Source organism: Ursus maritimus, unplaced genomic scaffold (assembly GCF_017311325.1).
Source record: "Ursus maritimus isolate PB19 unplaced genomic scaffold, ASM1731132v1 scaffold_8, whole genome shotgun sequence".
Taxonomy (NCBI): Eukaryota; Metazoa; Chordata; class Mammalia; order Carnivora; family Ursidae; genus Ursus; species Ursus maritimus.
In genome coordinates, this window is record NW_024426996.1 from 12,643,874 (window position 1) to 12,657,158 (window position 13,285).

Genomic DNA, 13,285 nt, shown 5'->3' on the forward strand with positions numbered 1-13,285 from the left:
TTGTGACCACGGAAGCAGAAGTCAATGATATGGGACCATGGGCCAAAGAATGCAGGCAGCCTCTAGAATCAAGAAAAGGCAAAGAAACAGATTTTTCCCTAAAGGCTTTAGCCCTATTTTCTATTATTACTATAACAATTACTATACTATGTATTATTATTACTATACTAACTAACCATACTAACAATTACTATAACCACAAATTAGTGGTTTAAAGAAACATGAATTTGTCATCTTACAGTTCTAGAGGTCAGAAGTCCAAAATGAGGGGCGCCTGGGTGGCTCAGTTGGTTCAGCGTCTGCCTTTGGCTCAGGTTGAAGCCCCACGTCGGGCTCCCTGCTCAGCAGTGAGTGTGTCTCCCTCTTCCTGTGCCCCTCTGCCTGCTTGTGCGCTCTCTCTCTCAAATAAATTAAAAAATTTTTAAAAACTCCAAAATGGGTCTTGCAGGACTAAAATCAAGATATTGACAAGGTTGCATCCCTTCTGGAAGCTCGAAGGGAGACTCTGTTCTCTGGCTAGTGGTTTCTTACAGGGATAATCCCATCTCTTTCATTTCTCTAGTTTCTAGAGACTGTTAGCATTCCCTTGCTATTGGCCTTTCTCGGTTCTCAAATCCAGAAACACAACATGTTCAAATCTCTCTAACTCTGACATTCCCGCTTTCTCTTATAGATACTCTTGTGATTACATTGGGCCCATCCAGATAATCCAGAATAATCTCCCCATCTCAAGACTGTTAACTTAATGACCTATGCAAAATTCCTTTTGCCATGTAAGGTAACACATCCACAGACTTTGAGTATTGAGATATGGACATCTTGGGAGGCCATTATTCAACTACCACATTTCCTGTTATACACCCAATGCAAACATTAATCTATTTTCTATTTCTATGGATCTGCTCTCTCCGAACATTTCATGTAAGTGGAATCAAACAATATGTGATCTTTATGTTTGGCTACTTTCACTTACATAATGTTTTGAGGGTCACCTATGAGAGATGTTAAGCTCTCTTTTTTATTGCTGAATAGTATTCCATTGTATGGATTCACCACATTTTGTTTACCCACACCCTGGTTGATAAATACTTGGGCTGTTTCCACATTTTGACTATCATGAACATGCTGCTGTAATCATTACATAGAAGCCTTTGTGTGGACATATGTTTTCATTTGGGTTGGATAAGCACCTAGCAGTAAAACTGTTGGGTCATATGGTAAATCTATGTCTAACTTTTTTGAGAAGCTGCCAAATTGTTTCCTAAAGAGATTGCACCATTTTACGTGTCTACCAGCCATGAATGAGGCTTCCAGGTTCTCTGTATCCTCACCAACACTTGTTATTGTCTGTCTTTATGATGATGGTCATTGTTGTGGATGTGAAGTGATACCTCATTGTGGTTTTAATTTGCATTTCCGTAATGATTAATTGTACTAAGCATCCTTCCAGGTGCTTATCCATAAATCTTCTCTGGTAAAATATTCATTCAAATCTTTTGATCATTTTTAAATTTGGGTCATTTCTCTTCTTACTGAGTTACAAAAATCATTTATTTATTTTGGATATGAGTCATTTGCCAAATATATAATTTATAAATTAAAAAAATAAAAATAAAAAAGTGCCAGCATCTAATACAGTGTCTGGAATATAGTAACCTCATCATGAACACTCGCCCCCTCCCCTATCACACACAGTCCCTCTGACTCACCTCCCAACAAAATTAAACTCCGATCATATGGTTCCTGTAAAGAAAATCTGTTGCTCTATTTCTCAAGTAAATATTGGCCATTACCATGTAAGAAATCCATTCTGTTTTTGTTAACTTCTCGAAGGTATCTCTTGCCTTTTGTAAGTCCACATCAATGGAGATCGTTTCTACAGATTCTCTTTGGATACAAGAAATGTAAAAAAACAAACAACAACAACAAAAAACCCACATAAACAGATGGAAAATAATATTTCTAAACTTCATACATATTTATTGTTTTATTAGTTAGCAGATATAAATTTTTTTCTTACAGCTTGCCTCCTTTCAAAATAAATAATTTACTTGGCACAAAAAAAATTGTATAAAATTTATATTCTATTCTCCTAAAAGAGAGTAGGTAACAATTTTATCTCTAAAGTGGCTACAAGTGTGGGCTGCAATAATAGCAAAATTTGACATGCTGCATCTGAGAACTGAAGCCCTTTACCACCACACTCAGCCCGTACACTGAGAACTGAACCTACCCACCCCCCCACACACACCTTACCATCTACATCTACATTACTTTAGGACTCCACTGTTTCATTAGCATGACTTCACTATTCCCAGATACCCTAGACCCAGGCAAGTGGTTTGATTGTGCATTATAGGAACTTCCTGAAAAGACCCATTAACTCCTCAATGGAAAGCATTAATTTATGCCCTAAGATTCTTTGAATCTCTTGCCTCAAAGTCAGTGCCTTGATGTTTCCAACCATCCTGGATCATTGAATCTTTTCCCAGTCCTAATCAAGCCCCCAGCCTCCGCCTCCCAAACTGAAAGACCGGCCCTAAACCAAACTGCCAATTCTTGATAAATGCCAACCTGGCCTTCCCCTCAGTAACACTATGAAAGCTTTGTCTAGGTGCTGTGCTTTCCTGGGTTGTGTTGGTGACATCTGAAGACACTGCATCGGTCAAATGACTTGTTTTATAATCTTCTATCAAGAAACATTTTATGCTTGCTGAATTAATGGATCAACAGTAATACCAGGGCTAAAATATTAATGCAAGTACTCAAGGTATTATAAATCTTCCCTTAAAATATATTGACCTCTGCAGGCTTTGGCATCTTAAAACCAGACCTTGAGGTTTGTCACTCCTGGGAGGATACTTGTCCACTTTACAAAGATAATATTCTTCATGTGGAAAATATTCTATTTGCTGTAAGGATTTAGCCTGAGACTAGAGAAGGGAAGAAAGAGGAAACATTGACTGGCAGAGTCCCTGTCCCTCACTTCTCTCCAGGAAGGATGACAAGAAGAAAGCAAATGGGAGAGGAAGAAGGTAGAGGAAGCAGTGTCTGATTTCTCTTCTCTCACCCTTGACCAGGATGTGTGGGGATGAATCGGGATGCATTTTGGACTCTAGAAAGACACTGCCTTATGGGCTGCCAGTGGGAAGCCATGGCATTTAGCTTCCCTGGGTTTCTCTGGTTCCGAGGTGAGGTTTTTGGGCTCAACAGTTCCTCCGGTCCCCTTAAGGAGTGACTGAGAGCGCACAGCTTGGTTGAAAACCAGTGAGACAACTGGGGGTTGCGCAGAGCCCAGGAATACCTGCGACACGGGTTGAGTGCCACCTCCTGGCCAGGAAGGGGGGGCACAAGATGTGAGGCAGAATCTGTGAGGCGGCTTGGGGCCTACTCAGCAGGGAAGGATGAGACCACACCTAGTGGGGGAGGACTGGACTGAGTTATATCTGCTGCACACACACCAGCAGAGCATCGGCTTCCAGAGGAGGCAGAGGGCAGCCTAAGTGCTCCTTCTCCCTTAAATACTGTTAAATTAAACAAGGAGGCCATTACACTGGGGTGGCTCACCCCACTGGGGTGGCCCCCTATGGGGGCCTACGTAAGCAAAACAAAATCTGAGCCCGTAAATACCTCAGTTATGAAATCGAAACCTTAGGACAACCAGTCACAAACAGCCAACTACGCTTTGAGCTATAACCGATCAATTAATTTCTTTTCTTTGCTTCTGCACCTTCTCTACGTAAGTCCTTCCTCTAGCTCCTGTTGGTGGAGCGCTCCTAACCACTTCAGTTTGGTGCTGCCCCATTTGAATCAGTATTAGCTTAAATAAATCTTGAAATATTTAATATTCCTTAGTTTATCTCTTAACAGTTCCCAGGCACAGTATTGTAAAGCATAAAGGGAAGGGAAGAAATACAAGACCAGATGTTGAGCACGTCACAAGAGAGTTGTTTACACAACTGGATCAGACACCAAAAAGAGAAATTAGATTCTCCTCTGTAGTGGTGAACCTAGTTCAAGATAAAATAAATAGAATCTATTTTCCCTATTGATCTATTCCCCTATTGATCCCACCACAAAAAGAGCTGCAAAGTGCTGCCTTGGCCTCTGAGTACTAAAGTAACATTAGAATGATCACTCATGGGGCGCCTGGGTGGCACAGCGGTTAAGCATCTGCCTTCGGCTCAGGGCGTGATCCTGGCGTTATGGGATCGAGCCCCACATCAGGCTCCTCCGCTATGAGCCTGCTTCTTCCTCTCCCACTCCCCCTGCTTGTGTTCCCTCTCTCGCTGGCTGTCTCTCTCTGTCAAATAAATAAATAAAATCTTTAAAAAAAAAAAAAAAAAAAGAATGATCACTCATGGACACAAAGATCCTGGAAAAAACACCATTCCTTTTAGTCAGGTAACAGAGGAAGGCAGGGCAGAGAAGGTGAACAGTGTGAATTAGGAATTACAACTTACTGTGGTCTCGCAGAAAATTACTTTACAAAATGGGAGAATTCTGTAACAACCTTTGGAGTTTTCTACGTTGGACTTTTTGTTCATAGATAACATAATTTACAAATTAAAATGACTGACTTGAAACATTTCATTTTAAATATTTCTCAATGTGTTGTTTTCCCCCCAGTGTTTTAAATGAAGGTAAATCTCATGTACAAATTACCTTTTCTTTAAAAAACTTGCAGTCAGACAAGCAGGAGAGGAAAATATCACCATAATTTCACTGTAAAAGTAACAATACAAGTGTTAAGTCGTACCGTACTATAAAACATGCCTCCTCTTACGTCCAATTATACAGCTGGTGACCTGGAATCATTAAGGAAAACAACTACGCTCCTGCGAGTCTTCCAAATTCTGGATACACTTTGTGCTGATAAATCTCACGAAAACCCTTCATAGTTGATTTTACCACGTCATGGATTTAAATAAAATCCATCCTTCTGGAAACAGAAATTTATGGAGCCCCAGAGTATAAACTATGAAGATACAAAAGAGTCCACTTCAGTGAAGGCTTTGCGAGACACCAATGTTTCTGATTCACTCCTGCGTCTCTGGTGCCTATCAAGGTGCCTGGGAACTGTATGTCCTCAGTATAGTTGTGTTAAGTAAATGACGAATGAATGAGATCATCAGGGACTTCTTCACACTTCGAGGTGGTACAAGAGAATCATGGTTAAAATGCACATGCCTTCACAGCAAAGCCAAACCCTCTGTCTTATGTTTAGGATAAAATGACCCCATTCTTCAAAACCAAACACAAGTGAATTATAACTTATCAGACGGAGCTACCTCTTAGCCACTTCATGTTCAGCGCTTCCTTTTGCCACTGCTATCCATTTTTCTGTCAGGGACTCGGTAATTTGGCTTATTTCTGGCAGGATTTTCCTGGAAACATCTGTGGAACTGGTATCCTTCATGGAAGAAAAAAAAAATGATCAGGAAAACATACCCACATGCTGAGGAATAAATAACACCGCAAAGCTTGTGGCACAGGGGGCAGGTAGGCCCCGCCCTCTCTGATGTGGGGTTTGGTGAGAGGAGTTATGTCCTCACACTGGCCGGGCTGTTCCAGTTCCCAGCCTTGGCCACTGTGCTTGGTCTGAGCCTTAGTTTTGTCATTTAAAAATGGAATGACACAAAATAATTGAAAACAGGGACTCAACCAGATACTTTTACACCAATATTCACTGCAGCATTATTCACAATAGCCAAAAAGGTGGAAACAGCTGGTGTCCAGTGACAGCATCAACAGATAAACGTGGGGCACACATGCAGGAGAATATTCAGCCATAAAAAGGGAAGAGATTCTGATACACGCTGAAACATGGATGAATTTTGAAGACATTATGCTAAGTGAAATAAGCCAGATACAAAAGGACAAATATTTTATGATTCCACTTAAATGAAATTGGCAACTTCGTAGAAAGTAGATTAGAGATTACCCAGGACCGGGGAGTTCATGGAATAGAGACTTATTATTTAATGGTTACAGAGTTTCTGTATGGGGTGATAAGTTTTGGAGATGGAAAGTGGTGATGGTTGCACAATATTGTGAATGCAATTAATGCCACTAAATTGTATACTTAAGAATAGTTAAAATAGAAAATTTTACTATATATATAAATACATATATATTTAACTACAATTGAAAAATGAGATAATATTACCTACTTCTCTGGGCTCTTGTTAAAATTAAATGATATTAGGTATACAAAGCCTTTGGATTATAGTTTGATATTCATTTTTTTTAAAGAATTTATTTATTTGAGAGAGAGAGAGTGAGCATGAGTTGGGTGGGGGGAGGAGCAGAGGGAAAGGGAGAAGCAGACTCCCCACTGAGCAGGGAGCCTGACTCGGGGCTTGATTCGGGGCTTGATTTGGGGACTCTAGATCATGACCTGAGCCAAAGGCAGATACTTAACCAACTGAGCCACCCAGGCGCCCCTATAGTTGGTATTCGGTAAATACTAGTTTCTTTCTCCCTTCTAATCACCCATAGATTTTTTACTTTTAGATCAGTGGTTTTCAAACTTTAGCATACAACACAATTACCTGGTGATCTTGCTAAAGCATAGACCGCTGAGCCCATCCCCACAGTTTCTGATTTAGGGGTGGAGCTCAAGAATTTGCATCTAGCAAATTCCCAGGTGATGCTGCTGCTCTGGTGTAGGGACCACACTTTGAGAACCATGGTTCTGTACAGTACTTGAAACCAAATGGCTCAGTGAGAGGTGTCAGAAATCACTGTATGGAAAGAAAAACCTATCTTTTAATATAGCCTTCCAAAGACATTAGTGCTCTGCTCCATGTTATACCTCTGCTTCCAACGAACTTGTAATAAGTCAGGAAATTCTTTTTTTTTTTTCCCTTAAGTAACCTCTATCTATGCCCAACGTGGGGCTTGAACTCAAGACCCCGAGATCGAGTCATATACTCTATGAACTGAGCCAGCCAGGCACCCCATGAGTCAGGAAACTTTTCATCATTTTTGTTTAATGCTTAAATAAAGACCTCCGGAAAAAGATGTGTAACCATGACTTCTGAAGTTCCCTTCAGCTTCTTGATCTGAGCCCTGGGTGTCCCCTCTAGTTCAATCACGAGAAAGCTTTTATTCTCCCCACATGGCTGGAAACTTAGGACAATGAAGTGCTCCCTATTGGTACTTACATACCATTTCTTCTACTCTCTTCAAAATCCCAGCTCCTCTGATGTAATCGTCTCCCAGTGTTCTTCAACACTGAGAACTCTAGTACCTTGCTGTCTCCTCGGCACTGCCATGCTTGCCGTCAGTCTTCCTGTAATTCTTGGTAACTACAGAACTCATAAACATGATTTATTTCCTACTTTGATCTCTCAAGTCTTCATCTCATCTCCACACTTCTCCTCTGCTCTGCCTCAACTACCCATGTCCTGGATCAGGGTTTCAAGAGGGATGCTATTGACATTTTGGGTCAGATCATTCTTGTCGTGAGGGTCTTGTGCATTGTAGGATGTTAGCAGCAGCCCTGGCCTCTACCCATCAGATGCTGCCGACAGCACCCCAACACACCTGCCCCTTTCCAGTTACTACAACCTAAAATGTCTCCAGCAATTGCCAAATGTTTCCTGGGGCAAAATCATTCCTAGTTGAAAATCACTGCCCTAGATCTAGGTAATACTCTATGCTTTCTAATCATCAATAACTGTTTTACCTTCTAAAATTTCTATTAGAAACATTCTCAGGGGTGCCTGGGTGGCTCAGTCGGTTAAGTGTCTGCCTTTGCGTAAGGTCACGATCTCAGGGTCCTGGGATCAAGGCCCACATCAGGCTCCCTGCTCAGCTGGGAGTCTGCTTCTCCCTCTCCCTCTGCTCCTCCTCCCCCCACCTCCACTCATACTCTTTCTCACCTCCCCCCCTCTCAAATAAATAAATAAAATCTAAAAAAGGAAAAGAAAAGAAACATTCTCTTCTCTGGTCATCATACATCTTTTTCTGATTCCCTTACTTTAAAGTGAAACTCTCAATCTAACATTCTTTGGTGCTGGAATGAGTAAAGACTTTGGGGGCTGTTGGAACAGAATGAATGTATTTTGCATGCAAGAAGGACTTGAATTTTGGGGGGGGGAATGTTATGGACTGAATGTATTCCCCCAAAATCCATATGTTGAAATTCTAACCCCCAGTGCAATGGCATTAAGAGATGGGGCCTTCAGGAGGTGACTAGGTCTCATGAATGGGATTAGTGCCTTTATAAGAGATCCCCAGAGAGCTCTTTGCCCCTTCTGCCATGTGAGGACACAGCAAGAAGACAACCATCTATAAACAAGGAAGCATGTCCTCACCAAACACTGAGTATGCTGGCCCCTTGATCCTGGACCTCCCAGACTCCAAACTGTGAGAAGTACATTTCTGCTGTTCATAAGCCACCTAGTCTATAGTGTTTTGTTAGCAGGCAGAGCACTAAGACACTTACTTTAGAGTGGAACCCACTCCAACATTCTTTGAGACCATTAGGATCTCCAATCCATTGACCCTATTGTTTGTTCATTATTCATCACCTCCTCATTCTTACCCAGCTTAGAGTCCATGGTCAGCGCTATAGTAAGTCTTTCTACTCTGTCACTTTCCTGTTGTACTTACCTAGCAAAATTCCATCTGCGGTTAAAATCAACTCTGGATTACTCCAAATTTGAACCCAAGCAAAACTGAATCTAATCCATTCACTGGAGAAAATCGTACAACTGTACTGACTGATTTCACTTTCAGTCCTACTACCCTAAATGGGCACCCAACACTGTTTAGTAATTTCCCATAACATTTGCTTTCTCACTCTCTGAGACAACTACTATACACTTTCCTTTTATTCCTAAACCTGTAACACTCCTTCTCTCTCACTCAATCCCAGATGAGGACCTTGCCCTGTGTGTCAGTGAAAACTGAAGCCATCAGGCACCTTTCCACCATCGCCCCACCCTCACCTCCACTGTTCCTTATTAGAATAAAAGAAATACTTCTGCTCAAGCCCCTACATTCTACACAGATGGGATGCTGCCTCACCTCTCCTACTGTGGGACATTGCTTCCGCAAATATTCATTCTTTCTCATGTACCATCGTTTTCTCCATCTGAATGGGATCACTGTCAAAAATCATCTCTGTGCTCGTCTTACTTGACCCCTCAGCAGTATGTGACAGGATTAGCCACTTCCTCCTTCTGGAAATACGTTCTGCTCTTATCTTGATGAACCACCTTCTCCTGGTTTTCCCCTACCTCAGAAACTGGCCCTTCTCAGTTTTTCTTCTGGCCCCTCCTCACTGCTGGACCTCTAAATGGAGAAGTCTTTCATGACTGGATTCTGTCCCCCTTCTCTTCTCATTTTTACCCTCTCTCAAGGTGACCTTTCATCCAGACCCTGACTTTAAGTACTGTCTGTACTTTCACGACTACCATGCCTATATTCCAGTGCTGACATCCTCCCTGAGCTCTAGACTTGGACATCCAGCTAAGGCTCCGGATCTCCTTCCCAAGGACTACTCACACTGACCCCATCTCACCTACTAGCCTCCATTTCATGTAACTCTTCACCCTTTCTTACTATGCTCTGCCCTTCTGGCCCTCTCTGTCCCTCACACATGCTAAACTTATCCTTGCCACAGGGCCTCTCTATATGTGGTTCCCTCTACCTAAACACTCTTTCTTTCTTTCTTTTTTTTTTCTTTTAAGATTTATTCATGGGGCGCCTGGGTGTCTTAGTTGTTAAGCATCTGCCTTTGGCTCAGGTCATGATCCCAGGGTCCTGGGATTGAGCTCCACATCAAGCTCCCTGCTCAGTGGGAAGCCTGCTTCTCCCTCTCCCTCTCCCCCTGCTTATGTTCCCTCTCATGCGGTCTCTCTCTGTCAAATAAATAAATAAAATCTTTAAAAAATAAAAATAAATAAAGATTTATTTATCTTAGTGCGAGCAGGGGGAGGGGCAGAGGGAGAGAGAGGAGAGAAGCAGATGCCCTACTGAGTGTAGAGGCTGTGGAGGGGCTCGATCTCACAACCCTGAGATCATGACCTGAGCTGAAATCAAGAGTCGGATGCTCAAACAACTGAGACACCCAGGCGACCATGGAACGCTCTTTCTTTGGATCTAAGCATGGCTCAGGTCTCTGTTTCACTGTCCCAGCCTGAGAGGTCTTCCCTGACTGACATTTTTTTTTTTAAGTTATTCATTTATCTTAGAGAAAGAGAGAACGTGTGAGTAGGGGGAGGGACAGAAGGAGAGAATCTTCAAGCAGACTCCACACTGAGAGGGGAGCCCGACACCAAGAGACCATGACCTGAGCCAAAACCAAGAGTCAGATGCTTAACTGACTGAGCCACTCAGGTGCCCTGCTGACTGACATTTCTAAAGAAGCCCACTTCTTCAGTCTCACATGTCTCACTTTGTTTGCTTCAGAGAACTTACCGCTCTTTAATACAATCTAATTATTTTGCATTTACATATTTATCGCCTGTCCTTCCCTGAAGAATCCAAATGCCAAGAATGAGACCAGCCTTGTCTGTATTACTCACTTTTATCCCCAGCACCAAGAGCAGAGCCTGAGACACAGGAGGTACCTGCCAACTAGATGGCTGTGACAGAGCAACCAAGTACAATCTCCTCACTCTCCCCAGCAGCACAGAAACCTCTGCCTCTGACCATTTTCTGTCCCAGAGAATATGGCAAGAGTCTATATGGATATCAAGTTTAAAACATTCCTGAAAATAGAAAAAAGTACAAATTCGGGGCACCCGGGTGGCTCAGTCGGTTTAGCATCTGACTCTTGATTTCGGCTCAGGTCATGATCTCAGGGTCATGAGATGGAGCCCTGCATCGGCCTCCATGCTCAGTGGGGAGTCTGCTTGAGATTCTCTCTCTCCCTCTCCCTCTGCCCCCTCCCCAACTTATGTGTACTGTCTCTCTCTCTAAAAGAAGGAAGGAAGGAAGGAAGGAAGGAAGGAAGGAAGGAAGGAAGGAAGGAAGGAGGGAAAGTACAAATTAGGAAGTAACTGTGTACAGGCAGACCTCAGAGATATTGAGGGTCTGGTTCCAAACCACCACAATAAAGTGAATATTGCAATAAAGTGAGTCAAATGAATTTTTTGGTTTCCTGGTGCTTATAAGTTATGTTTACACAATACCGTAGTCTATCAAGTGTGCAACAGCATCATCTCTAAACAAACAATGTATGTATCTTGATTTTAAAAATACTTTATTGCTAAAAACTGCTAGTCTAAGCTCTCAGTGAATGTGAGAGTCTGAATATTTCTGCTGATTACAGTTGTCATCTTGTCTTGAAGATGTTGGTCAGGGTGATGGTTGCTGAAGGTTGGGGTGGCTGTGGCAATTTCTGAAAATAAGATAACATTAAAGTTTGCCACATCAATGGACACTTCCTTTCACAATTTCTCTGTACCATGTAGTGCTGTTTGAAAACACTTTACCCATAGGAGAACTTCTTTCAAAATTGGAGTCAGTCCTCTCAAACCCTGCTGCTGCTTTATCAACTAAGTTTATATAATATTCTAGGTCCTTTGTTGTCATTTCAACAGTCTTCACAGCACCTTCACCAGTAGATTCCATCTCAAGAAGGTACTTTCTTTGTTCATCCATAAGAAGCAAGTCCTCATCTAGTCATGTTTTATCATGAGATGGCAGCAATCCAGTCACATCTTCAGGCTCCACTTCTGATTCTGGTTCTCCTACAGTTTCTACCACATCTGCCATTACTTCCTCCACGGAGGTCTTGAACTTCTCACAGTCACCCGTGGGGGCTTGAATCAACTTCTTCCAAACTCCTGTTCATGTTGGCACTTAAACCTCTTCCCATGGGTCACAAATGTTCTTAATGGCATCTAGAATGGTGAATCCTTTCCAGAAGGTTTTCAACTGACTTTGCCCAGAGCCATTAGAGGAATGACTATCTATGGCAGCTATAGCCTTATGAAATGTATTTCTTAAATAATAAAACTTGCAAGTCAAAATGACTCCTTGACCAAATGGCTGCAGAATGGATATTGTGTCAACAGACATGAAAACAACACTCATCTCATTATACATCTCCATCAGAGCTCTCGAGTGACCAGCTACATGGTTAATGAGCAGTATTTTGAATGGAAACTTTTTTTAAGCAGATCTCAGCAAGGGGCTAAAATATTCTGTAAACCATGTTATAAGCAGGTGCTGTCATCCAGGCTTTCTTTTTACATTTATAGAGCACAAGCAGAGTAGATTTAGCATAATTCTTAAGGACTCTAGGATTTTCAGGATGGTCAGTGGACGCTGGCTTCAGCTTAAAGTCATTAGCTGCATTAGTCCCTAACAAGATAGTCAGACTGTCATTTGAAGCACTGAAGCAAGGCACTGACTTCTCTCTAGCTATGAAAGTCCTAGATGGCATCTTTTTCCAATAGAAGGCTGTTTTATCTACATTAAAAATTTCTTGTTTAGGGTAGCCACCTTCATCAATCATTTTAGCTAGATCTTTTTTTTTTCTCTTAAAGATGTTATTTGTTTATTAGAGAGGGAGAAAGAGAGAGAGAGGGAGGGAGGGCATGCAAGTGGGGGAAGGGGCAAAGGGAGAGAGAGAATCTTAAGCAGACTCAATGGTGAGCTTGATCTCAAACCCCGAGATCATGACCTGAGCTGAAATCAGGAGTTGGATGCTTGCCCGACTGCGCTGCCCAGGTGCCCCCATCTTAGCCAGATCTTGTGGAGAACCCGCTGCAGCATCTACAACAGCACCTGCTGCTTCACCTTGCCCTTCAGTGTTATGGAGTCGGCTTCTTTCCTTAAACCTCACGAACCTACCTCGGCTAGCTTCCAACTTCTCTTCTGCAGCTTCCTCACCGCTCTCAGACTTCATAGAATTGAAGAGAATTAGGGCCTTGCCTTGGATCAGACTTTGGTTTTAAGGGAATGTCTGATCTTCTGTCTAAATCACTAAAACTTTCTCCATATCAGCAATAAGGCTGTTTTGGTTTCTCATCATTTGTGTGCTCACTGGAGGAGCACTTTTTATTTCCTTCAAGAACTTTTCCTCTGCATTTACAATTTGGCAGTTTGATGCATTTTCAGCCTCTCTCAGCTTTCGATGTGCCTTCCTCACTAAGTTTATTATTTCTAGCCTTTGATTTAAAATGAGAGACATGTGACTCTTCCTTTCCTTGAAATATTCAGAGGCCTCTGTAGGGTTATTAATTGGCCTAATTAGATATTGTTTTGTCTCGGGGAATAAATAGGGAGGCGTGAGGAGGAAAGACCCAGGGGAATAGCC

General features: G+C 42.2%; 1 protein-coding gene across 2 annotated transcripts in view; it reads right to left on the reverse strand.

Annotated features, from left to right (window-relative positions):
- The window catches only part of HERC6 (HECT and RLD domain containing E3 ubiquitin protein ligase family member 6), a 52,791-nt gene that overhangs the window by 24,376 nt on the left and 15,130 nt on the right, over nucleotides 1–13,285 (reverse strand). For both annotated transcript variants that reach the window (XM_040624884.1, XM_040624885.1), the window contains exons 9-11: nucleotides 5,292–5,413; nucleotides 4,666–4,725; nucleotides 1,794–1,887 (exon numbers count right to left, since the gene is read on the reverse strand). In XM_040624884.1, coding sequence (XP_040480818.1) covers nucleotides 1,794–1,887; nucleotides 4,666–4,725; nucleotides 5,292–5,413 — 276 coding nt within the window. The remainder of the gene's footprint in view (nucleotides 1–1,793; nucleotides 1,888–4,665; nucleotides 4,726–5,291; nucleotides 5,414–13,285) is intronic.